The sequence below is a fragment of the Stegastes partitus genome, unplaced genomic scaffold (genome assembly GCF_000690725.1).
Source record: "Stegastes partitus isolate 25-593 unplaced genomic scaffold, Stegastes_partitus-1.0.2 Scaffold1448, whole genome shotgun sequence".
In the NCBI taxonomy this organism is placed as follows: Eukaryota; Metazoa; Chordata; class Actinopteri; family Pomacentridae; genus Stegastes; species Stegastes partitus.
In genome coordinates, this window is record NW_007579179.1 from 86,884 (window position 1) to 110,080 (window position 23,197).

The 23,197-nt window shown below is 41.3% G+C and overlaps 1 protein-coding gene across 1 annotated transcript in view; it reads right to left on the reverse strand.

Moving 5' to 3' along the window:
- Window positions 1-50: 50 nt before the first annotated feature.
- Window positions 51-23,197, reverse strand: part of atp9b (ATPase phospholipid transporting 9B) — a 66,679-nt gene continuing 43,532 nt past the window's right edge. Inside the window, exons 15-29 of the mRNA XM_008299676.1 lie at window positions 21,878-22,129; window positions 14,634-14,795; window positions 14,341-14,433; window positions 12,603-12,686; window positions 10,906-11,076; window positions 9,390-9,488; window positions 9,181-9,270; window positions 8,766-8,910; window positions 8,265-8,329; window positions 7,147-7,302; window positions 6,928-6,992; window positions 6,671-6,779; window positions 6,538-6,595; window positions 4,391-4,594; window positions 51-1,544 (exon numbers count right to left, since the gene is read on the reverse strand). Coding sequence (XP_008297898.1) covers window positions 1,408-1,544; window positions 4,391-4,594; window positions 6,538-6,595; window positions 6,671-6,779; window positions 6,928-6,992; window positions 7,147-7,302; window positions 8,265-8,329; window positions 8,766-8,910; window positions 9,181-9,270; window positions 9,390-9,488; window positions 10,906-11,076; window positions 12,603-12,686; window positions 14,341-14,433; window positions 14,634-14,795; window positions 21,878-22,129 — 1,890 coding nt within the window. The 3' untranslated portion in view covers window positions 51-1,407. The remainder of the gene's footprint in view (window positions 1,545-4,390; window positions 4,595-6,537; window positions 6,596-6,670; window positions 6,780-6,927; window positions 6,993-7,146; window positions 7,303-8,264; window positions 8,330-8,765; window positions 8,911-9,180; window positions 9,271-9,389; window positions 9,489-10,905; window positions 11,077-12,602; window positions 12,687-14,340; window positions 14,434-14,633; window positions 14,796-21,877; window positions 22,130-23,197) is intronic.

Consider the following 23,197-nt stretch of genomic DNA (forward strand, 5'->3'; position numbering starts at 1 on the left):
AGACAAACTTCACCGTCTTCCGTCCAAACACATCAAAAACTGGGACCTTGTTGGCATCAACCTTCTCGTTTTATTCCTCGTTCATCAACAACAACGTTTTAAACAACTGTTAGAAATCGCAGTGTACGACATGGAGAGCAAAGTTCACAGGAAAGGAAACAAACACAAGAAAAGACAGGAATCAGCATTCAGAGGTTCAACCCTCAGATCCTCTCCTCCGTCGTCTTACAGCTACATGCTGCAGTGCCGTCGCTGCAGTTTTAACAACAGAACAGAACTAAAGTTTAGGAATGATCGACCTGAGTTTAACTCAATTATGATTGGGAACAAAACGACAAACTGACTAATCAACACAGCTGAACTACGCTCTGCTTTGTACATTTATAAAGATCAGTTTTATTCCTTCAAACACACTTAACATCTAAACGGAGTGAATGATAAAACTCATTCCTCCTTAGAAAGAGTCCACAAGAAGCCCGAAGGAGTCATACATTGTCAAAAAAAAGGCCTAAAAATACTCAGCCGCCAGTGTTTCTGGATCCTTCGTTGTGACTTTTTGAGTTTTTCAAGAACAAAGCAGCAGGTTTCAAAAACAAAACGCCTGTGATTGTTTGACATCAGATGCTTCAATGCATGAACGTACGTCGTAATGAGGCACAAAGCGAAGCCGCCGCCCGACAGGAGCGCCGGCGGCCACCGACAGACATCGTGAAGGTAGAGCTAGGCGGTACAATCAAGGCCAAATATGCAAAATGTCGCTATGAAGTGCTGGTTCTATACCACGAAGACGCCGGACCGGCTGGAAAAACGTAAAGGACGGCGGACGTTCACTCCGAAGCCGGTCTCAGGAAGATTCTGCAGATGAACAGTGTTTTCTTTTGGTTAATGCACGTCTGAACACGGCGAGGTTCACATCGACCGCAACCGCAGCTGCATGTAAAGGCTTTATTTACAGTAACGCAGGAAAACGTGAAATCTTTTGTCCCTTAGAGCAACTCAACACTGTCCAACACCTGTAAGAAAGAAATAAAAAAAACACCACTTATAAAAATCCAAAGAAAAGCATCCGAACCGTATAAAACGACGCTCGGAGCCGATTTTGTCTAAATGCTTTAAAACAAACGAAGGCAGATCGACCCTCTTCCACAAAACCGGGTCAAGTGTTCTCAGGCCTTCAGAGTGCAGCCGCGAGTAAATCCATGTTTGTGCAGTTTGTTTTTTTTTTAAATTATGTGCTCCATCTTTTCAAGTAATCTCAGCGACAAAAAACCCAAAGATTCCTCCCGGTCTCTGATTGTTCCAGTGGTTCCATCAGTGAGTAAAAAGAAAAAAAAAGTGCTGAAAGTAGAAACCCTCAGAGAAGCACCGAGCTACAGAACCGGCCGACATGATGATCCCCGGCTCGGCTCACGAGGACAGTTTGGAGTAGCTCGGCGGTGAAAACTTGCGCTTCAGGTATTTGATTATGTAGAGAGGAAGACAGCTGACCAGCGTGATGGCGGAAACCTTCCACAGGAAAGGCCAAGTCGTGATGAAAGACAAGTCTGGAAGGAAGAAACAACAGGTGAGTCAAAACTGGACCAATGAATACGTAGGGATGTCCAGATCGAGGGTTTGTTTGCTACTGATATCATACGAATCATTTAATAATTAGCATCTGCAAATACTGAGTCCCAATCCAGTACTGTTTTCCTACATAAGACCCACTGAATGTATATCAAAGTGACTAGAATCAAGCTGCTCCTTAATGTTCTGATGGTGTTCAGGAAACTTGTTGTGAAGCTCCAGTAGAACCCTGTCTGGTCGGATGAACTGAGGCTCCACAAGCTCCAGAGAGACGGAGAAAACCTGTTGTCTCTACACGATGCCAGAAAATGTGTCGTAGATCAGCTGTAGTACCGGGTTGTTCCACCAGGTGGAGCCTCTTAGGAATTATTACTTTACTAGGCACAAGAGGAGGTATCACCTGGACTATAGGTAACTCATGTTAGCAAACAGAGAGCATTGTGGGAGTTTAGCTATTAAAGGGGAACCACGACAAAGACCTCTGTGACACTAAACAAATATTGAAGAACTTCCAGCCTTATTAATCAATAATCGATAAAATGAGCTTGGCGGACACAATTACAAGTCAAAACAAATCCACCTTAACCAGCATCATGTGACATTTGCCACTCTAATGCCGTACATCATCTGACTGATTGACTTTGATAATGAACTGCTAACTACTAGCAACAACGTGCTCCCACGCAGTTATTGGTAAACAACATGGATGCTCTGGCTGGTACCTATAAGGCCTCGCAGAACATTTTCTAACACACGAACTCCCACCACTTACTTACGTGCATTTTGATTTGTTGCTTTAGATCAAATGTTCAGGTCACAAACGTTAGTTCGACAGGTTGGGTTGTGCGCAATGTAAACGTAGATTTGTTGTTTTTAATATTTTGGATATTTGAGCCACCCACAGAAGTTTTTAACTGATCAACAAGAAGTAGCTCTGCAACATCTTCTACTTAATTAGCCCTTGTTGGTTTCGGTTCTTTACAACTTATTAGCTCTGCTGAAGGCTATGAAGCATCTGATAGGTCTTTGTCATGATACCTGTTGCTAGCTAAACTCCCACAATGCTCTCTGCTCACCAACGCGAAGCTGCCGGTAGTCCAAGTATCTACAGTATTAAACAGGAGGAGGCTCCACCTGGTGGAACAACCAGGTACTGCAGCTGATCTACAACACATTTTCTGACATCTTCTGCCTTATTAGTGAATACATTTTTAATCTGTTGGATTATTAAGGGCAAATAATCGATTAATCTAGGACAGGCATATTCAATAGATCTTTGTGGCCCAAATCGACTAAAAACAGGAGTAGTGTTGATAATTGCTGATGAAGAAAATTATTAATAATTTTTGTTCCCTAGCGTCCTCGCTTCGGGACATCCCTCGTTATAGACAATCTAGTAAAGCAGGAATCAACAACATTTCATTACAAGATGTAAAAGCAACACAACAGTTGGGAAAAATCTCAGGAAGTCCAAATCAGACGTGGTTCTTGATGCGTTGACTCACAACACGGAGGACTCGGCGTCATGCCATTCATTCCACGAACAACACACACAAAGACAACACACACCTGCAGAGCACGTTGATGCAAAAAACACCGATGCAATGAAACAAAACGAAACAGGAACAACACAGGACGGAGATGGATGAGGCGAGTTCGCAGGCCGCAGACCTACCAAGGAAAGCTCCAAAGGACACCCTGCCTATGCCTGGAGGCGACGTACAGAAGCAGAAGAAGTGCAGCAGAAACAGTGAGTGCAGTAGAAAGAGAGGAAGAGGAGGAGGAGAAGAAGAAGAAGGAGGAAATAAGAGCACAGAGCTGAAGGTTGAGCTACAGGATGATCCAAGAAGTAGCTTCACGTCGAGCTAAACACAAAGCAGGTGCAGTGAACCAGACTCATTCACTACGGGACACGTCGAAGCGACAGTAAAGTTTTAATTTCTCTCAGCTGTTGAAGCAGCAGCTCACTTGGATCCGTCCTCAGCAAACACAGAAAACAGCCTGAAATGATTTAGCTAGTCGCTATTTTGGTAACTGAGTCACTGTTTCAGTCATTTTTCAGCCTTAATTGGGCAATAAAGTGAATTTCTCTGGGGTTTGGGACGTTGTTCAGACTGAAAAGTGGCATTTCATGGGAAAAATCTGTCACAGAAACTCATTTATTTAGAAAACACTCGTCAGATGAGTGGATAGCAAGTAGGTCCACCAGTTATGGGTCTGGCTAATTATCAGAGCTGATATTCAGGAATTTATATCATGTTTTAAACTGATTACCTATATAAGTAAAAACCCAATCATTTAGGCTCTGATGCAGCCGCAGCCGAGTTCTCTTTTGATTAAACATGTAAAATATTAATTAAAAAAATATATTCCAACCAAGCTTTGTGTTAGAATTTGTGTTATTCTTAATTTTGACACCAAGATTTTTATATTTTTTTTGCAAATATGCATCAGTTATTGATCTCTGTCATTAAGAATAATCAACACTGGCCCTGATCAAAATAATAATAATAAAAAAAACTACATCAGTCTCATTAGAATAAATAAATAAACAGCTGTAGCACCAAACATCTTGTCCTGTGAAGCTTTTCTTACATCTATCTCTGTTGCACAGTTTTCATTAAAGGTGATTCTGGAGAAAGACTGTTGATGTTTAGCAAGTTTTATTTAGATGTACGTATTTACGATATTTACAATTTCTCTCACGCCGACAACTCTGATATAAAAAGTGTCAGATTAGAATCACTGCCTCCGCCTTTAACACACAAAACTAATTTCATAAAAGACTCAACGGATTGTACAAAAAAACAAAAGCGAGACTCACCAAAGTACTCGTTGAGGAAGGCGAGCGAGGCGAGGTAGCAGCCCAGGCTGAAGAACTCGGCCACCACCATGAGCCAGTGCCAGGTCCGGATGGTCAGCGCCACCATGAGCAGCTCGGTCAGGATGAGCGCCGTGAAGGAGATGGCGACCACGTGCACGAACTCCGACTCGAACAGCACCAGAGCGCCGTACATGAGGATGCCACCTGGGGGCGCCAAAGGAGACACACGGAGGGTTTGTGGAGGTAAAGTGCGATAAAGGTGGGTTTCCCTACATCACAGCTACGAAAATTCATGAAAAATCCACCAGCGTGTCCCCCCAGACCTCCTCACAATCAGCTGATTTCTTATCTACAGTAACTTCATGACATTTAATGAAGTCGTGCAGAGTTTGTGTATTAGTATATAACAGACCTTTAATGGCCACAGAAGTGAGTCCAAACTGCAACCTAATAACTTTTACTTCCACCCAGGAGTCACAATGAGTAAAGCCTAAATCTGTTTTTGATTAATTTTCTCTCTAACCAGCTGGTAGCATCAGTATTATGGGATGTACGACACAATCATTGGTACCCTGGATGTGGTTCTGGTTCTGATCATTCACCAGAGAAAACTTTACAAAGTGCATTATGGGTAAACTTTCCAGGCTCACATCAGCATGTGTGATGGTCAGAACCAGTTCTAGACGATGGAAGGACCGTTGGACCTCCAGAACAAACCAGCTGATTATGACTAATTTTCTAATCAAGGCATATTTTAAGGACTCGCAAATTAGTGTTCACATTTTTAGAATAGTTTGGACAAATCACAAGCTTTGAGCGTTCAGTTCTTAATAAAACACACACAAAAAACAGATTCAGTGTTCAGACTGTGACACCTGGATGGATGTAAAACTGATCTGGTTGCAGTTTCAACTCACCTCCATGCACTTCAAGGGCCTTTAACTCTAAACATATTCACAGTATGAAGGTAAAACTCCGCATGGCGTCATTAAATATACACTAAAGTTGCTGTAGATATTTTGGTTGGAGGTTTTAAAGCAATTCAGATGTGTTCTTCCTCCTAAAATGTCAGGTGTCTATCTGCTGCACTGATGAAGTTCTGAAGCTCAGAAATGATGGAACAAGTGATAAATCTGGAATTCAGGGGCCTTTAAGTCTGAAAATATTCACAGCATGAAGGTAAAACTTTGCATGTTTTCATTAAATCAACTAAAGCTACTGTAGATAAAGAACCAGCTGATTCTGAGGAGGTCTGGGGGAATCTTTTTTTCCTAAATTTGCTTGATTTCACATCGAATCATCCACATAGTATATGGCTTACTATCGAAGCACCCGTATGAGAACGACAACAAGCCGTTTTAATTTGGCCCCGATCATCAGCGCCCTCCACCGGGACACCGAGTTAAATACGGATGCGTCTGGAGATAAGATTCAATAACTGCGTTTATGAGGACGACAAGATGCACAATGTGTTCTAGTGTGTCTCACTCCGGTAAACATCTCCAGACACTCAGTCATCTTCAGGCGCCCGCTGAATCCCGATAGCCTTTAGTTTCATCATAACACAAATTGAGCCTAATAGCCTATAACTGATCGCATAATTGCCTTTCTTTTTTTTTTTTTCATACAGTCTTCATACGTTGCATTCCAGCGACTCAAACTCTGTAATAAATGAAGCCTGATTGGTGCCTAATATTTTCCTCCCGTCTTTATTTTACCTTTTTTTTCTTTTTTTTTTCTCCACCCGGTATCGGCCTTTAATTAAAAAAACCTCGAGCTGTCAGGAAGTCACGCTCGAGCAGGAACATAGATCTTTCTCACACGCTGCATGGCTTAGCGATTACAGAAATATCGATTTACTGGACGGACAAAAGGCCGCATGTAAAAGCGGATGGCGGTTGGAAACCTTAGATACTGAGAAACAGACTGTGTGAGGGTTTGCAGGGGCCCGGGGACCCCTGGCATTAGACCCAGCGCGCATGATGAAATGGTGGTCGAGGAGTTGCTTTGACAGTCTGCAATGTCAGACCGCTCATTCTCCAGGAGACGCCGTCGTGTTCGGCTCGGTTCTGGTGCAAACTTTGCAGCAAACTCGTGTCACGAATGGCGGTGAAATCGAACTTTGAGAGCAAACGTCTGCGCCGTACCTTGGTAGACGCTGATCAGAACCCAGATAAGGAAAGTCTTGAAGGACAGCGAACGCCCCTGCAGGAGAGAAACATCCGTGAGTGCGACACTTTAACGAGGTTTCAAATGATTAGATTAAAAATGGCAGAATACCTTGGTGAGGTCTTTGTAAAGCTCTGGGTAGAGCAGAGCCATCTCAGGCTTCACGTCTTGGTCCAGAACCAGAGAGAACACAGGGAACATGGTGTAAATAGTGGCATACCTGCACAGAACAGACAGAAGGCTTCAGAGGGAGAGGATGGGCAACAAGACAACAAGCTTACACTATCAAACGCCTCCACAGCGCTGTGCTGTGTTGTGTTGTGTTGTGTTGTGTCGGCCCCACAAGGGTTCTGGAGAAGCTAACGTACCCGACCATGAGGAAACCCTGGTACAAGGGCACTGAGGCGAAGAAGAATATGGAGGAGAAGACGGCCTGAGGGTAGCAAACAGAAAGTCAGACAGGAACTTTCCGGCACCCAGAGTGGAAAATGATCTCAGCCAAAGTAAACTCAAAACAATATTCAAAAACAAAACAACTTTACGAGAAGCACAAACAAGTCCAGAGTTCTGTTGGGTCCCAGCCGTACCTGCATGGTGGAGATGATCATGCCTCTGTGCATGACGAACTGTCCGAGCGCCGCCGAGCGCTTGTAGCTGTTCCTGCCGTGAACCATGAGCAGGCGACCGATGTGTTTGAACTGAGTGATGGAGAAGTCTGCAGCCAGAGACGCCTGCTTCCCTTCCTGTGAGCAACAAGGACACATGAAAAGATGCTGCGCTGAACTAGCATTTAACAAAACAGAACGTAAAGGAAACCACAATCTGTGCAAAACAACATCGGGTTAATCTCTGTAATCATTACTATGTGCTACAGTCAGGTTAGGTTGTATTTTATATCACATTTGTAGGGTTTTAATCCGCAATATGTCAAATATTGAGTTTTTATTGTTAAAATGACACCACAGGGTCCTGACACCAATATTCAAGCACTCTGTTTTAAAATAGCTGTATGAAAAACGGGGACTTGATTTGAACCTCGAGCTGTCAGGAAGTCACGCTCGTCTAAAGTCTAAAACTCAACACGTTTTAAGCATCACGGTTTTATTCTCAGTTTTCAGACACATTGTTAATTTACTATTATTATTATTATGTATATGATTGTGGTCCACTTTTGCATAAAGTTCAACCCTCTTGGCATCTCGTTTATGTCTTTATATTTTATGTTTTAACTTCTAAACACACCAAGAGCATTTTTTACATTTTTTATTTTGTCCTTCTTAAATTACTGCAACTGCCTTAAACTAAAAAAAAATAAAATCTACTGATCAGCTGCCAGAAGCAAAACTAAGAAAAGAAACATTCAAATTATTCCTATTTCAGCCTCTTTAAACCGGCCCCCAGTAGGATTTAGATTTTAAGGCCCTTCATAACACTTTTTTTTCCTCTGAGCTTTTTGTACTTTACGCACCAGAGATCTTCAGTCTGCTCCAGAGACCCGGCTGAAGACTAAAGGTGATAAAAACACACCTTTCTTGTCTTGTATTTCTTTCAGCAGTATGTTTTTAACCTTTTCCTGCACTGTGCTGCTTTTATGCACCACGTTGTGTTTCTGTCCGTCGCCTGTTTGACTTTATGAAGCACTTTGTAACTTGATTCTGAACACAGATTATTATCCGTGTTCAGGCGGTTTACGGAGGTCATTTACCTTTCCTTCGATGCCGATACCACAGTCTGCAGCCTGGATCATGCTCACGTCGTTTCCTCCGTCACCTGTCACGCAAAATGGAAAACACACGTTAAAAATCCCGTTTGACAAAGTCCATTAGAGGCTGTAAAAGCAGCGGCTGTGGTGATTGCGAGTGCTTCTCAGTGAGTTTTTGCTGCCATCTTGTGGGCACATGAGGTAACACACCAGTTTAACCTCTCAGTTACATTCATGTCAGGTTAAATCTATTTTCCACAGCCTGATTGAAACCCGTGCAGCTGAACAGCGCTGCTCAGATGCGCTTTAGCGAGCAGTTCATGTCAAACAAAGTATGAAACAGGGCTGCTTATTTAATTAGTCCGCCCACTCGACTGTTTTATACATTTTCCTCCCTGAGGGCCGGAGCCTCGGCTTTAACAGATTTTCCCAGGCTGCCGGTGGATCGGAGCCAGCTGCCTCACAGGTGAGCAAACCCGCTGCCCTCTACCCGTCAACACTCACCTATGGCGCAGGTTCTGTTGGCGGTGTGCTGCTGGAGGAGCCGGACGATCTGGGCCTTCTGGGTCGGCGAGCAGCGGCAGCAGACCACGGCCGGACACTGACACGCCAGCTCCACAAACTCGTGCTCGTAATACCTCAGACACACCTGAAACACAACACTGGATACTGAAAGACCTGCAGAAACGCTGAAACTCCTGCTCGGCTTTCCTGCAATGTTCCAGTTGTTTTAGTGATTTGTTTTTTTTTTCTCTCTCTAAATCCCCGAGACCTTGAGCGAACCCCACAAGTATTATGTTTGGCCGAGAAGCGCCTCCCTATTCTCTCCTCGCCTGTTTGGCTGCATCCTCAGCATCATCTGCTGTGCGGGGAAATGTCACTGCGAGCTGCGCTACGTTCGCATGCGGTGCTGTAGTACCTCCAAGGAGTCTCCGGAGATGACCAGAGCGCAGTCGTGCTTCCTTCTGAAGGCGTTGAGCTCCAGATGGGCCTCTCCTCTGTTGGAGACCTGCTCGAGAGCCACACAATGCAATTAGCCACGAGAGCATTTAGGCTTTCTGCCGCGTCCCATCGAGTGGGCGCATTATGCTGTAACGGCGAGGGGAGAATTATAAAAGACAAGAGCACCGGTTTGAAGACGTGGATGTGTTGGTTTCTGGAGACCAAATGGGAGCTTTTAGCGATGCACGTCGCCGTCTCCAGCTTGTCTCCGGTCAGCATCCAGATCTGAGCAGAAACAAGATTGAAAGATGTTGTGAGTGAAATCCGACGACAATATCTGGTCAACAGACACATGAATTAAAGTAATTCCCAATCAGGAATTATTAGACTGTTTGCTCCCGATACGAATAACCTCATATTTAATGCCATTTTCTTAGATAACACACACTTTGAATATTGTAGATGAGCTGTAGTACCTGGTAGCTGCACCGTACTACATTGTGGGAGTTTAGCCAGCAAAGGAGCACCATGACAAAGACTCCTAGTAGGTTTATTTAGATCAGGTTGGCAAGCAAGTGGAACCAACTGGGCTGGAATAATCTAGAATGGTATTCTGACATATCGGTGGACCATCTAACAGCTATTTTTTGCGGTTGTATTTTGTGTTTGCATGGAAACAGATGACAAAAAAAAAAAGAATCAGGCACAAGGTTATGACAATACACACTTTAAATATTAAAAAACAGCTGTAAGACCTGATTGTTCCACCGTACAGTTAAATACTGTAGTGAGGAGGCAGCCATCTCTGTGTTGGCGGGCAGAGAGCATTGTGGGAGTTTAGCTGGTAAAGAAGCGCCATTACAAAGACTTCTGGGATGCCAATTCAGATCAAGCAGGTAAGAAAGTGTGAAAAAAAAAAAAAAAGTTGATTATTTAGCATTCTAGCAAAGCAACAGATGTTAAGAACTGGGGATGGGTTTACCCAGCGCCAACCGCTTAAACGTCTCTGTGAGCTGTCCTGATCCCAGGCTCTGGTTTGGGACATTCCTAAAAAAAATAGGCTTTTTCTACCTGTTTTAATTTAATATTTGGCCATTGTCTTAGATAATACACACTTCAAATCCTGTAGATTAGATGTAGCACCTGCTTGTTCCACCTTAGGGCGAAATACAGTAGCGAGGAGTCGGGAGAGAGCATTGTGGGAGTTCAGCTGGTAAAGGAGCGTCGTGACAAAGACTTCTAGGAGACTTGACGAAGTGTAAAATACTAGTGTGGCATTTCTACACAGGAGTGGGGGAACTTGGCAGATATTTTTATGGCTTTATTTTGCATTCCTGCATGGAAACAGATAGATGCATGCGATAAAAATAATTTAAACATTCCAAGTTAGGGACATGGCCAGATATTAAACTTTTTCTCCCTGTTTTTCCGTCATAAGTTCCTGCTAAGACTTATAAGGCAGAACGTTCCGGCATGACGTAGGTGTTGACTGGATACATCACTTCAATGCTTCCTAATAAGTGTGCAAGCAAGCTCTGGTGTTTTCAGAAACACATTTTGGTGAGCTGTTTTTAATGACACAAGCCACCATGTCCAGGAGCAGACAGCCCACGAGTGAAGCTGCTGAAGTTGAAACCTGCAAAGCGATACTGTCGAGGCCCAGACCATTATTCTGGCGGTCTAGTCACATTTCGGCACAGACCTTAATGCCAGCGTTTCGGAGCAGCTCCAGCGTCGGCCGAACGTCCGCCTGCAGCTGATCTTCTACGCCGGTCAGACACAGGAGCTCCATCTCCCTCTCAAGACTCTCCACCACCGCCGCCACCTTCAGCCCTCGGTCGTGGATGCTCAGCTTCGCCTGGTTGTAGCGGTTCTGTACAAAAAGGCAAATTCAGAAGAAAATCGTGCAGTAAATAGGAAAGCAACACCACAGACGTACGGTTGTCCTTAAAATACGACTTTCTAGTTTTTGTTTCATACATGAAAGTCGATCAGTGTCTATAAAAACAAGTTGAAAAGAACCGTTTTGGTTTCCGTCCACAAAAAGCCTGGTGAACGCTCTTTGATGACGACATGTACATGAATGTAGAACACCAAGCAAACACTGAGCAGAGGTCTAAAATAATACTGTTACTAGAACATAGAACACATTTCCAACCTTGGGAGAAGGAAACGAGATGAGGATAAGGACCGCTGATAATAAAACTAATATTACATATTCAAAAATGACTGTGCATCTGCAACAGTTTAAGAGAATAATATTTTGTTATGTGGATTTGATACAGAGACAATTACATGCATCTGTTTTGTTTTTTTTTGTCTATCATGTTGTTGTTTTTTCTTTTTTTCTTAAAAAAATAGCTTTTATATTTGTCTAAATCAGTAATAAACAGGTTTTTCTATGACTTTGTCCTCCACATAAATACGAGAAATACACTAAAGTCAAACAGAACCACAAACCAAAGCCCCGGAAACGACCAAACTGTGAATCAATACGTCTATAAACAGCAACGTCCACAATAACTGTGTGTTTATTCTCTTGCGGGACAGTTGGGCTGGTTATAACGAAGCATGTAAAAGTACTGTAAGTTGTAAAACACAGTAGATTCTACTGTAATCAAGCCCGAGTAACACATTAAACAAAACAAAACACAGTCAGATGTTGACGTTACAAATAAGGACGTGAGACAACTTTGGTTTTATCACTTAATTCTTTAAAATCATCTGCAAACTGACAGGTAAAAGTTTAGGATTTAGTTTAACAATGCTGCATAAATATCATAAAGGCAGCTTTTGCGTGTAAGTTGAATTGGTTTTCTCATATATAAGAGGAGGCTAATAAGTCGTATGAGACCTGATGTTCTCTACAATCATGTGGCATATATTACAAAACACTGAGGAACCTTCATTTGCACATTCTTAGGTGAACGTTTTACACATTTCTGCTCGCTGTGGATATTTTTATGAGGTTTCTTGGATTTGCTTGTTTTTTTTAATCCTTCCTTAAAAAGTTTCTTCAAGTCAAGTCACAAAAAAGAAGAGAAACACCTTTATATAGCTATATATAGATATATAAAGAGTTCATTTACAAAAACAGATGACTCCATTTTTGTAGATTTTCAGAAAAGTTTTTTTTTGTTGTTTTCTTGAGATAATATCAATCAAACTGAAGCTGAGTGGATTTGACTCAGCAGAAATGACAACAATAGAGACAACTGAAGATGGATTGATATGGTCCCAGGGAGATGATGGAAAATTGGGTTTTCTGAATGTTTGTGAAGATGGAGGTATCTGTTTTTGCAAATGAACTCTTCTTTTCTGTGTCACCCACCGCACAGACAAGACGACATGAGATCGTGAAGCAACAGATCAGTTTGCAACACTGAAGCTCATCATTACCTCAAAGTCCTGATACTGCTCCTCAGACAGACACTTCTTGGCTACGACCAGAGTCCTCAGACCTTCTCTGGCCATGTTCCCACACTGACAGAGACGACAGGAGAGGCGCTGAGGTTAGTTCTTTCACTTCCAAGTCTCTCTGCGTGTGTGGTGTATTTCTAATAAACGTTTGTGTACGTTTAACAATGCTGCTGAAGTGCGATCGAACGCGGGCCAGATGCTCTGTTCTGCTGCAGCGGCGTAAGTACAGCGTGTTCGGCGCTGTCGATAACTGCATATGGTTACCAACACCAAAAAAAGAAATCAATATGGAATAACACCCCCTCTGGTGAAATCCAGAGGACGCGATAAAACAACGGGGATGGATGGCGGTTTATTTTTGATATGAAACGCCGATCGGGGCCGATCCGTCCTGCTGATTGGTTATTGACGCGCAGCGCACGGTCTGACAGCGGGATATTACAGCCAACAGGACATCATTAGCACCATTGTTCAAGAATATGACATACTGTAATTACTCCAACTTTATCTAGGTCACTAATTAAATCAAAAGCTGCCCCCGGTGCTAAATGACTCAATAACGCCAATATAATTATGAACATATTCCACAAAGAGCTTGGAGGGCAGCTGCACCAGCGCAGAGGTGATCTCCTCGTGACGCGTCCTGATTACAGGCGGCTGTTTCACATATTGTATTCTCATATTTAGCTGCTGTTTGAGCACATGTTTGTCATCCTGATAATGTCAAAATGTATTTTGCACGAGCAGATAAAAGCTTCTGGTGTCCGCAAAGTTAGATTTTAAAATAAGACACGGCTGCCGATGAACAGAGGACGATACTGAGCTGCCATTCTGCACACATTTACTTAGAACTGTATAAATTATATGTATTATAATCTTTAGTTTTAGCAGTTTTTTTGTTATTTTATTATATAAAATCAAAATGTGTGCACCAGCCCTCCTCTTTCAATAAAATATTCCTCCTCCATCGATCAAGAAAGGCCTCAAAACACACGTTTTTAATGGATGTCAGCTGGTTTTAATGCTTTTATTATTGAAGTTTTTATCCCGTTTTGCCTGTTTATTCTATTTCAGTTAGTTTTAGAAGGAGATTTTACTAGTTTTATTCTGTCTTGGTGTCTTGCACATGGTTTTAAACGTGCTGTGTGAATAAATTTGGTTTTAATAGCAGTGACGTTGATATTTTAGAATGACAGCCAATTGTATGTTTTTTCTTTGACCGAGGTATTCGTGAGGAAAAATGGCATTAAGTCTTGTTTTCAGCAAATCCTAATTATTCCTTCATGTTAGCTGGTGCTGGAAAATGTTTTATGCTGTCTGGAGACAAAGACAACGAAAGAAACGAACAGAAAGCTTTTTCAAAAATGTTTAAAAACCACCTCAAGCGAGCGCAATAATAATAATAATAATAATAATAATAATAATAATAATAATAATACTGGGGGAAGCATTTTGCTCCAATATCACCATTTTCACCAACTTTTTCTAAAGCGACGCTTCAAAATGCACAAAAACAGACATTACTGGAAACATGGCTAGCAGCTTTCGTTAAAATAATTAGAAAAGCATCGAGCGACTGTTGGCAAAACGTCTGCAAAAGCCACTAAATCAAATCCAATTCTACTCCTAAAACCGTCAATTTATACAGAGTGTCAGGAGATCTAAATCAGCTGTGGAGCGAGGGTGTCCGATGAGTTGTAGATCTGTGAGGTTTTACCTCTTCTTCCAACCAGTCGTTGTACTGGACGATGCTCGCCATGGCGACGTCTGCACCCTTCATGTAGAACGTGATGTCTCCGGTCGACTCCTCCTGAATAAGTACAAACAAATTTAAAATGAAATCAACAAACAAACAACCAGCAGGACAAACACTCCAAACGCAGGAGACGCGTTCATATTGAAAAGCTTCCACATGCACAAGGAACGACGAAGCCACAGCAACACTGACAGCACATGACTCGGACCACACAGGAAGCAAACGCACAATACGGTCATACACGAGGTTCACACCCGCACAATGATGCCCATCCTTTTGCTCTCCGAGGTGAAGGGGAAGATCTGCAGGATGTGGAAGGAGAGGATCTGTCCGGAGGGAGTCTTCAGCTGCAGGGAGGCCAGGTCTCTGTTGACCAGGGTCAAGCCGACGCTCTCCGTCCAGCGAACCAGCGCCACCTGGGGGACGCATGCAATCACAGCACACTCTCACAGGCGGGGAACATTTTAACCCCCACACCGGAAAAAAACAAAAACACTGGAGTGGAACAGCAAGACGTCCACAGCACGGGCTGATGAGAAACCTCCAGTGAACACAAGTAAGACATGATGGAAGCATAACTCTTTGACATATTTTCACACAATATTCCAAAGTGTTGTATTTACGATAATGAGGGTTTTGTCATTGTTTTTGACCCTCAGAACCCCAAAACCCACTCGTTTTGAATGTAATATTTACAAAAGTTGGCAAAATTACAACATTTATCAGCATCAGAAACTGTCCAAACAGACAGAATCGTTGGATTTTCAGCTTTCCGACTGTCCTTGAACCAGTTTTTTTTGGGGAACATCGACCAAGTTCAAACTTCAAATTGCAATATTTCATCAAAACACAGTATTTATTCCTTATGTTTAATTAAAAAATGATCCCAAAAAATAAACCGTTTGCACTCAATGCTGTAAAATTCTGCGCTCCTCAACTCTACCAAGAAGAGATTAGTGACTCAGTTTGGACAAAAAATTATTCGGCTGAACTGCAGGTTGTGTTACACAAGATTGGAAACTAATTTAAGCGATAAAATATTTCGCGTGGAGCCGCCATTTATCTGAAGCATTTAAACACCCGTGTGGACATTTTGTACATGTTGATTCAAGGTTTATTTTGTTAGTTTTGTCAAATAAACAATACAAGAGTTTTTTTTCTTCTGTAATTTATCACATTATTTTCGTCAGACTGCACAAAAAAACATTTCTGATTTCTCTTTAATTGAGCCATAATTTTCCGTCGAGGTGCAGAATTTTATATCGCCGTAAACGATGAGCCCACAGTGAGTAAAAATGATTTTAATAACTTGAACTGCACTATTTTAATGTCCATTGCACCGAAGATACAATTTGCACGTATCCATTCGTAACATATATCGTACATATATTCATATAAATACCAGTTACATATATTTTTAACAATAAAGCTGCACTTTTGCACTTCTGGTTAGACGCTACCTGCATTTTGTTGCCTTGTACTTATGTAATGACATTAAAGGTGAATCTAATCTAATCAAACGTGATCTTAAATCCATCCATCCGTTATCTCTACACCTTAATCCTCACTAGGGTGGTGGGGGGGTGGAGTCTATCCCAGCTGACTCAGGGTGAAGGCAGGTTCACCTGGACAGGTAACCAGTCTATCACAGGGCTACACTTAGAGACAGANTGCGCTCCTCAACTCTACCAAGAAGAGATTAGTGACTCAGTTTGGACAAAAAATTATTCGGCTGAACTGCAGGTTGTGTTACACAAGATTGGAAATTAATTTAAGCGGTAAAATATTTCATGTGGAGCCGCCATTTAAACACCTGTGCGGACATTTTGTAAATGTTGATTCAAGGTTTATTTTGCTAATTTTGTCAAATAAACAATACAAGAGTTTTTTTTCTTTTGTAATTTAGCACATTATTTATAAGTCATGCTGCACAAAAAACCATTTCTGACTTCTCCTTAATTGAGCCATAATTTTCCATCGAGGTGCCGAAAACGACGAGCCCACAGTGAGTAAAAATGATTTTAAGAACTTGAACTGCACTATTTTAATGTCCCTTGCACCGAAGATACAATTTGCACGTATCCATTCATAACATGACATATATTCATATAAATGCCAGTTAAATATATTTTTAACAATAAAGCTGCACTTTTGCACTTCTGGTTAGATGCTAACTGCATTGTATTGACAATAAAGTGAATCTAATCTAATGTAACGTGATCTTAAATCCATCCATCCGTCATCTCTACACCTTAATCCTCACTAGGGTCATGGGGGGCTGGAGTCTATCCCAGCTGACTCAGAGTGAAGGCAGGTTCACCTGGACAGGTAACCAGTCTATCACAGGGCTACACTTAGAGACTCCACGCAGAAAGATCCTGGGTGTCCTCACCGGGACGTGAACCCGCGACCTTCTAGCTGTGAGGCAACGATGCGAACCACCGAGCCACCTGCAGCCCTTAATCAAAAATGTACTTGGAAATTTGTCCTGTTTTGGTCAACAGATACGCGATTTGGTCCATAAAGGCACCACTAGGCAGAAAAACATGAGCTCTGGTCGGAGGTCATTAAGCGACGTCTTTGTCATGGTGGCCCATCGCTAGCTAAACCCCCACAACGCTCGCTACAGGCCAATACACTGGATGGATTTTAATGACTTAAATGTACTTGATGTGTGTTTTATTGAGGAAAATGGTATCAAATTGGGGCAAAAACATGATGGGAACATCCCTACTTCACTTTAAATCCTGATTCCTGCTGTGCATATTCACCCTTAAAGGCTCATTCTGGAGAAAAAAAAACATACTTATTAATTTTATGGAACCCTCTTTACCAAAATAAATGAGAAAATTGCTAAAATGCAGAGGAGAAAACGAGGCATTTGGACCGTAAGCTGAGGAAATGTGCTTTCCGTTGACGCATCGGCGTCTCCAGAGCCGCTGAGCTCTCCTCATTCAGCTCCAGATGAAGTGTTTTTCTGTTTCTCTTTCCCTCCTCAGCAGGAACTGCAGCCCCAGAGTGAGCGTTCAGCTGCACACGACTCAATCCTCAATGGGTTCATTTTCAATTGGCCCACTCAAAGGTTGTTATTATACTCTGACCTACAAATTGGAACTTCCCGTTAATACCCCATCATTTCTCCCCTTTGAGCTCCGTAAAAGAAAAAAAAAAAAAAAAGGGCTGCCTGTATTTGCTTAACACACATCTGTGTGCTGTGTTGTGAAACCTCCGAAACCTTCAGTCCACTTTATCAGAAACCACTTCGTCAGCGTTAACGCGAGCTGCACGTGAGTCATTAACGGAGAGCTGCTTCATAAAGAGCGTTAAACAGCCCATCAGCAGCGTTTTAGTCGTCATGTGAAGCACGGCGGCAGGAAAACAAATCCTTTACAGCCAAATCATTCTGCTGTGACGATATAAAGAGCGAGCAGAAATGGTTTGGAGATAATCTGACGCAGATCTGAAAGAGGTAATACGAACCTCATTAGTATATAAAAGTGATGCTGTGAGTTATCGAATCTAAAAAAAACAAACCTTTGATAGCATTTTAAATATTTTACATCATAGCTGTCCTCCTCTATGTGTATATTTGTACCTCATATTAATATTCTCGTGATTTTGCTCCTACAAATACCAACTTTATCAGAAGCAGGCTGATGAAGACGTAAGGAAACGAGCCCATTCATTTCCCATTTCTCCTATTCTTAGACTACAGCAGATAAAAAGTGTTGCAACTTTTCTGTCTTTTCAACACATTTTGTTTATTATAATTACACGGCGTGCATTTTTATACGGTTTTATTTTACGAGTATTTTAAACGGGAACTCTGTAATTCAGTGATTTTATAGACGAATAAATTAAAACTTGAATCCTTTTTTTTTTTTTAGGCTGCAGCTTTTCCTCTAAATCTCAATTTGTATTAAAAATAACTCGGATTTAATCAAACTGACCCGTTTACAGGAAGGTTTTTTCTATTGTAGTGATCCGTAGCAACACATTAACCTGAAAACGCTCTAATTGTTTTTAATTTTCTTGCAGAATAAGTTTAAAACTGAGCTGGTTTCATTAAAACGTGGGTTTTAATTACACGAGGAGCTCATCATTCCAAATACAAATGATAGATGTGATATGGAACAGTTGGAGAATCGATGGTAATCAGTCAACCGCCATCTTTTTTTAACACTACAGCAGCTTTTTAATAACTGGAAATGAAGGACCCCAAAACCAGAAGCTTCCAAAAACTGGGATTTAAGAACAAGCTGGCTGGTTTAACTTTGGTTTTTGATAATATTTTACTACCCAGGAAGGAGAAAAGACTTGTTTTGTCAGACACAAATCAGTAAAACGTCAACAGAGGATCGACATCATTTCTAAGGTGAGAATAGAACATATAAACTTCAATATGTTTTATTAGAAAAAGCTTTAAAGGAGTTTATTCTTGTGCAAACAGAAATGAAATGATGATCACTGCTGTGTTGTTTATTCTAGTCTGACATGCTCTCCTCTGAACAAATCCTCTTTGGTTGGAAGTTAAAAGTTGTCCATCAACAAACTTCCAGGATGAATCCGATATTTTTGAGGATGTCTGGAAACATCACCACGTTTTTTTTAATGCTTCTGATTTAACCCACTGCAGTCTGGAAGTCGACTGGTTGGTTCATTTGCTTTCATTTGAACAAATTCTCATTGGATTGGCGACGACTTTCATTAAGAGAAAAGCTCTACATCAACACACCTTTAGGATTATTTTTGGCGTCTGGATTAACAAACTACCTTTAAATACAACTTTGAACTTGCAGAAACTAATACAGACCGCTAGATTTAACCTAAATTTAAACTTTACTGAACATTTAGTCGGCTCCAAACTAACGAACAAGTCATCGACGTTTTAGCCAAAAACTCCAGGTTGACCTTTAGTTTGTATATCACAGCTCAACAGCAGCTCATTTTTGTGGAAAAAAAAACACATGAATCCACGTCTGTTTTTATCATGCCAGTAGAAAATAACAAATATGCAGATTAAATATATTTAATATGCTGCAAACACTCGATGTTTTGGTCCTTTCAGACTTCATTTGGGCTAACGAGGCTAGCAGGTCGAGCTAATTCTAGAGAAAATGCGCAGTTTTTGTATCCTGCAACCAAACAATGGTTTTCTTTGGTTGTAGTTAGTTGACATGTAAAGACACATCTGTTTGACAGCTGCCTGGGGGCAAATAACCCACAAATACCTGGATTTAGTACCCAACTACTCAAGTAAAGCTCCTGAAACAAGCTGGTGGGAGAAAAAAAAGCAACAAGTTCAGCTGCAGGTCGGTCCAAAGAAATCTGATTCGTTGTTGTACTTCCTCCTCGTGCACGACCAATTTCACATGACCGATCGGCCACATTAAGGGCTGCAGTCTGACATCACAGAGGTCAGAGGCTGCAGGTACCAGCGGGTCACCCAGGTTCTGACCTCAGCAGCCGGCCCACTTCATCCACTTCATCTCCTTAATGACGCTCATTAGAAGCCACACAGGTACAGTGAGCAGCATCGACGAGGGCGGAGAGCAGGGAAATAAAAAGGACGAGAGCGAAGAACAAAGAGGGGAAAGAGCTCCGCCGACAGCCACCTCTCATCGTCTCGGGGAGAAAATTAAATATTGATCAATCCGGAACGGCGAGAGAGACAATGCAGAGAGGAGAGACGGATATAAATAAATATATACATCAAGCGATCGGGGGGGAGGACAGACGGGCAGAATGGAAAACTGAGATTTATCTTTTCGCCACTTTTTTTTTTTTTTTTTTTTATCTCCGTTTTGATTGCTCGGGGGGGTTCGGCAGAAAGTATGCACAAAGGCTTTAACGGAGCTTCACGTGTCAGAGGCGATAAACATGCCAACGGTGTCCAAGTGGGAGAGATTAACTCTCCTCCGATATACATTAAACCATCCTTAAACAAATACCGACTGTAGCTTTTCCTGATAAAAATTTCTCCCTGGTATTTAATTATCATCATCATTCTAGTCGGATTTCTCCACAGATAAATCCTGCGGGATAATTAGAAGGATTTTTTATCTTTATTCTATATATTGTTCCTGACTGAGCCCTCAGTCATAAACGCTGGAAACAGGAGACGGAGGCAGAGCCGTGGAGATGCCTTCGGAGGGAAATCGCGCCGCATTCTTCCTTCGGCTGAGGCAGTAAATTCTCAGGAAGCAAATACAGACAATTAAAAAGCTTAACCTCTGCCAGGAGAGCGCGACCTCTGACTTTCTGCCCGTGAAACGACTATTATGACAAACCGGGGTTATTTAGGATCGCTAATAAACCTGAAGACGGAGAGGAAACTGCAGAGAGGGCCGGACAGGGGTTTGCTGCTGATGGTTTCCACTGTTTTTAACGCCACAGAGGCGAAAGACGGGTTTTACGAAGCAGTGCAAGGACAAAAAAATAGACGTAAATGAGCAGCAAACTGGTGTCTCGTTTAGAATGTTTACATGTGCATGCAGATGTTTCCTGCAAATATTTAACCCTCTGAACCCTCCAGCGGGATTGAAAGGCATGTTATCTTTACAATAAACTGACACAGCTGCACTATTTATCAAAGACAGAAAGATTTTAAATTTTCTGATGGTCCGTGATAGTAAAAAAAAAAAAAAAAAAAGCAGCTAATGTAAAAATCGCTCTAAACAGGTTTTACTTAAAAATTTGCCAAAAAATTAACGGTTTCCACTAATAAAATTCTGTTAAAAACAAAAAATTCTGTAGTTCTCACAGCAAGCAAGAAGCCGTGATCGACTCGGCTGCGACCGACAGTCTCGTGACAAAAATTCAGGGAGTTTTCGGCTGAACTGCAGGATGTGTTTACACAGAGCAGAGAGGAGACGAATTAAACCGATTAAGAGCAAAATAAAACAGACCTGATCCATGTATTGGCTGAAAGTTAGCACACAGAGCAGCAAGTTGTTGTTTCCAGCACGGTCAAAAGTCTTTCTGGAGTTGATAGGAGACACCTAGTTTGTAGAAATTGCAGAAATGTACCCGTAGGCACTTAAAAACATGTTTTTTGTATGTATGAATTTCCACGTTTTTATGATTTATGGCATTTTAACTGTTATTCTGCATATTTGAGTTCTCGCTCCTTCTGCTGGACTTTATATTGCAGTAAAAAACGAGCCAACAGCGAGGAAAAATTAATCGATTAATCGTAAAATAATTAGCCCGGCTCTACATGATCGATCACTCAATATGCGGTTCTTTTGAGGCAAATGTTAAGATTAATGTAAAACTTTTATGAGGAGGTTTTTAGGAACAGTCTGTGAGTGAAAATGTGACGAGAGCAAAGAAAGGCAGAGAAAACACTAAAGATTGTTCATAAAAACAGTTAAAAAACCAGCATTTAATTGACTGTGAACCACGTTTTTGATTATTACTGACTCCCTCGAACTCATCAGTACATTTTCCTGTAAACCCAGACCTGCAGACCCGTTCCTCTGCGCTTCATATTTACCTCGTCCGGGCTGGACGCCTGGTACGTTCGGTTGTCGTCGCTGAAGTCCTGGTCGGCCTCGGCGGACTCCGTCTCTCCGTTCACGATGCCGTGCGACTCGTAGACGGGCGTGACGTTGTGGCACAGAGCGATGGCCTTCACGGCCTCGTGGATGCGGCTGCTGACGCTCTTACGGACCTTCGGGCCCGACGTCTGGGTCTTCCGTGACGGCGTGGCGCCGCTGACGCTGCCGTTGGACGGCTGGGAAGTCCCCTGAAACAGAAATAACAACCGTGACTTTAAAAAAAACAACACATTTATGGGTTTATAGTTGTTGTTTTCAGGGGGCTACTAAAATGTCTTCAGGTTCTAATGTTGAAAATATATATATATATATATTTTGCTCCCTCCTTCGTTAAAAGTCCAGCCTGCTCTGATCAGACGACTGACCGCATGAAACTAACATTTCTTACGTACACTGCAAAAAAAAAAGCAAACAAACTTAAAAATCTGGCAACGAGGCGCCACAAAACACATTTAAACATGATGGGATGCAGCAACCTTGAAAAACTGTTTAAAAACGGTGACATGAACAGAAAATATCTATAAAATAAAGAAGCTTACAGCTGATTTATTACCACAGTCTGATCTTATGATCACACATTGCAAAAGAGCAAAGTCTTAATTGTAGAAATGCAGATTGTTATTATGGACTTTATGTACAGTTGGCCTGCTTTTATTTATTTTTACAGTAAATGTGTAAATAATTTCTTTTTTTTTCTTTTTTTTTTTTTTTTTTAGATTTTACTCGATCTGATCATCTGTAATTTAACAAAACAGGAAAACTTGAAAATAACAATCATATTTACCAGTTTTAAATATTAATATATATAAATTATCTTTTAAATAAAGCCAAATATTTGTAAAATTATATTATTTTTCTTGCTTTAAATACAGCAAACAGTGCAATTTCATTACTAATTATAATAATTAGTACATAAATAATTAATTTAATAATTGTTTTTTTTTAAAATACAGGTTTTAATACAAACATTATTGGCAGATTTGATGAGTCAACATGTAAATGATGACTTCATGTGATTTTACTCGACATAATCTGTAACTGAACATAACAGGCAAGTCTGTAAACAAATAAAATAAATCTACCATTTTCTATCCTTAAAATATATATTTTTTTCTTTCAAATTAAAGCAAACATCTGTAAAATAGTGGGGTTTTTGCTGATTTAAATCCAGCAAAGAGTCGTTATTATCTGTAATATAACAAAACAGCAATAATCTATGAGCTATATTTCCCATTAATGAATGACCTGAGGGTTGT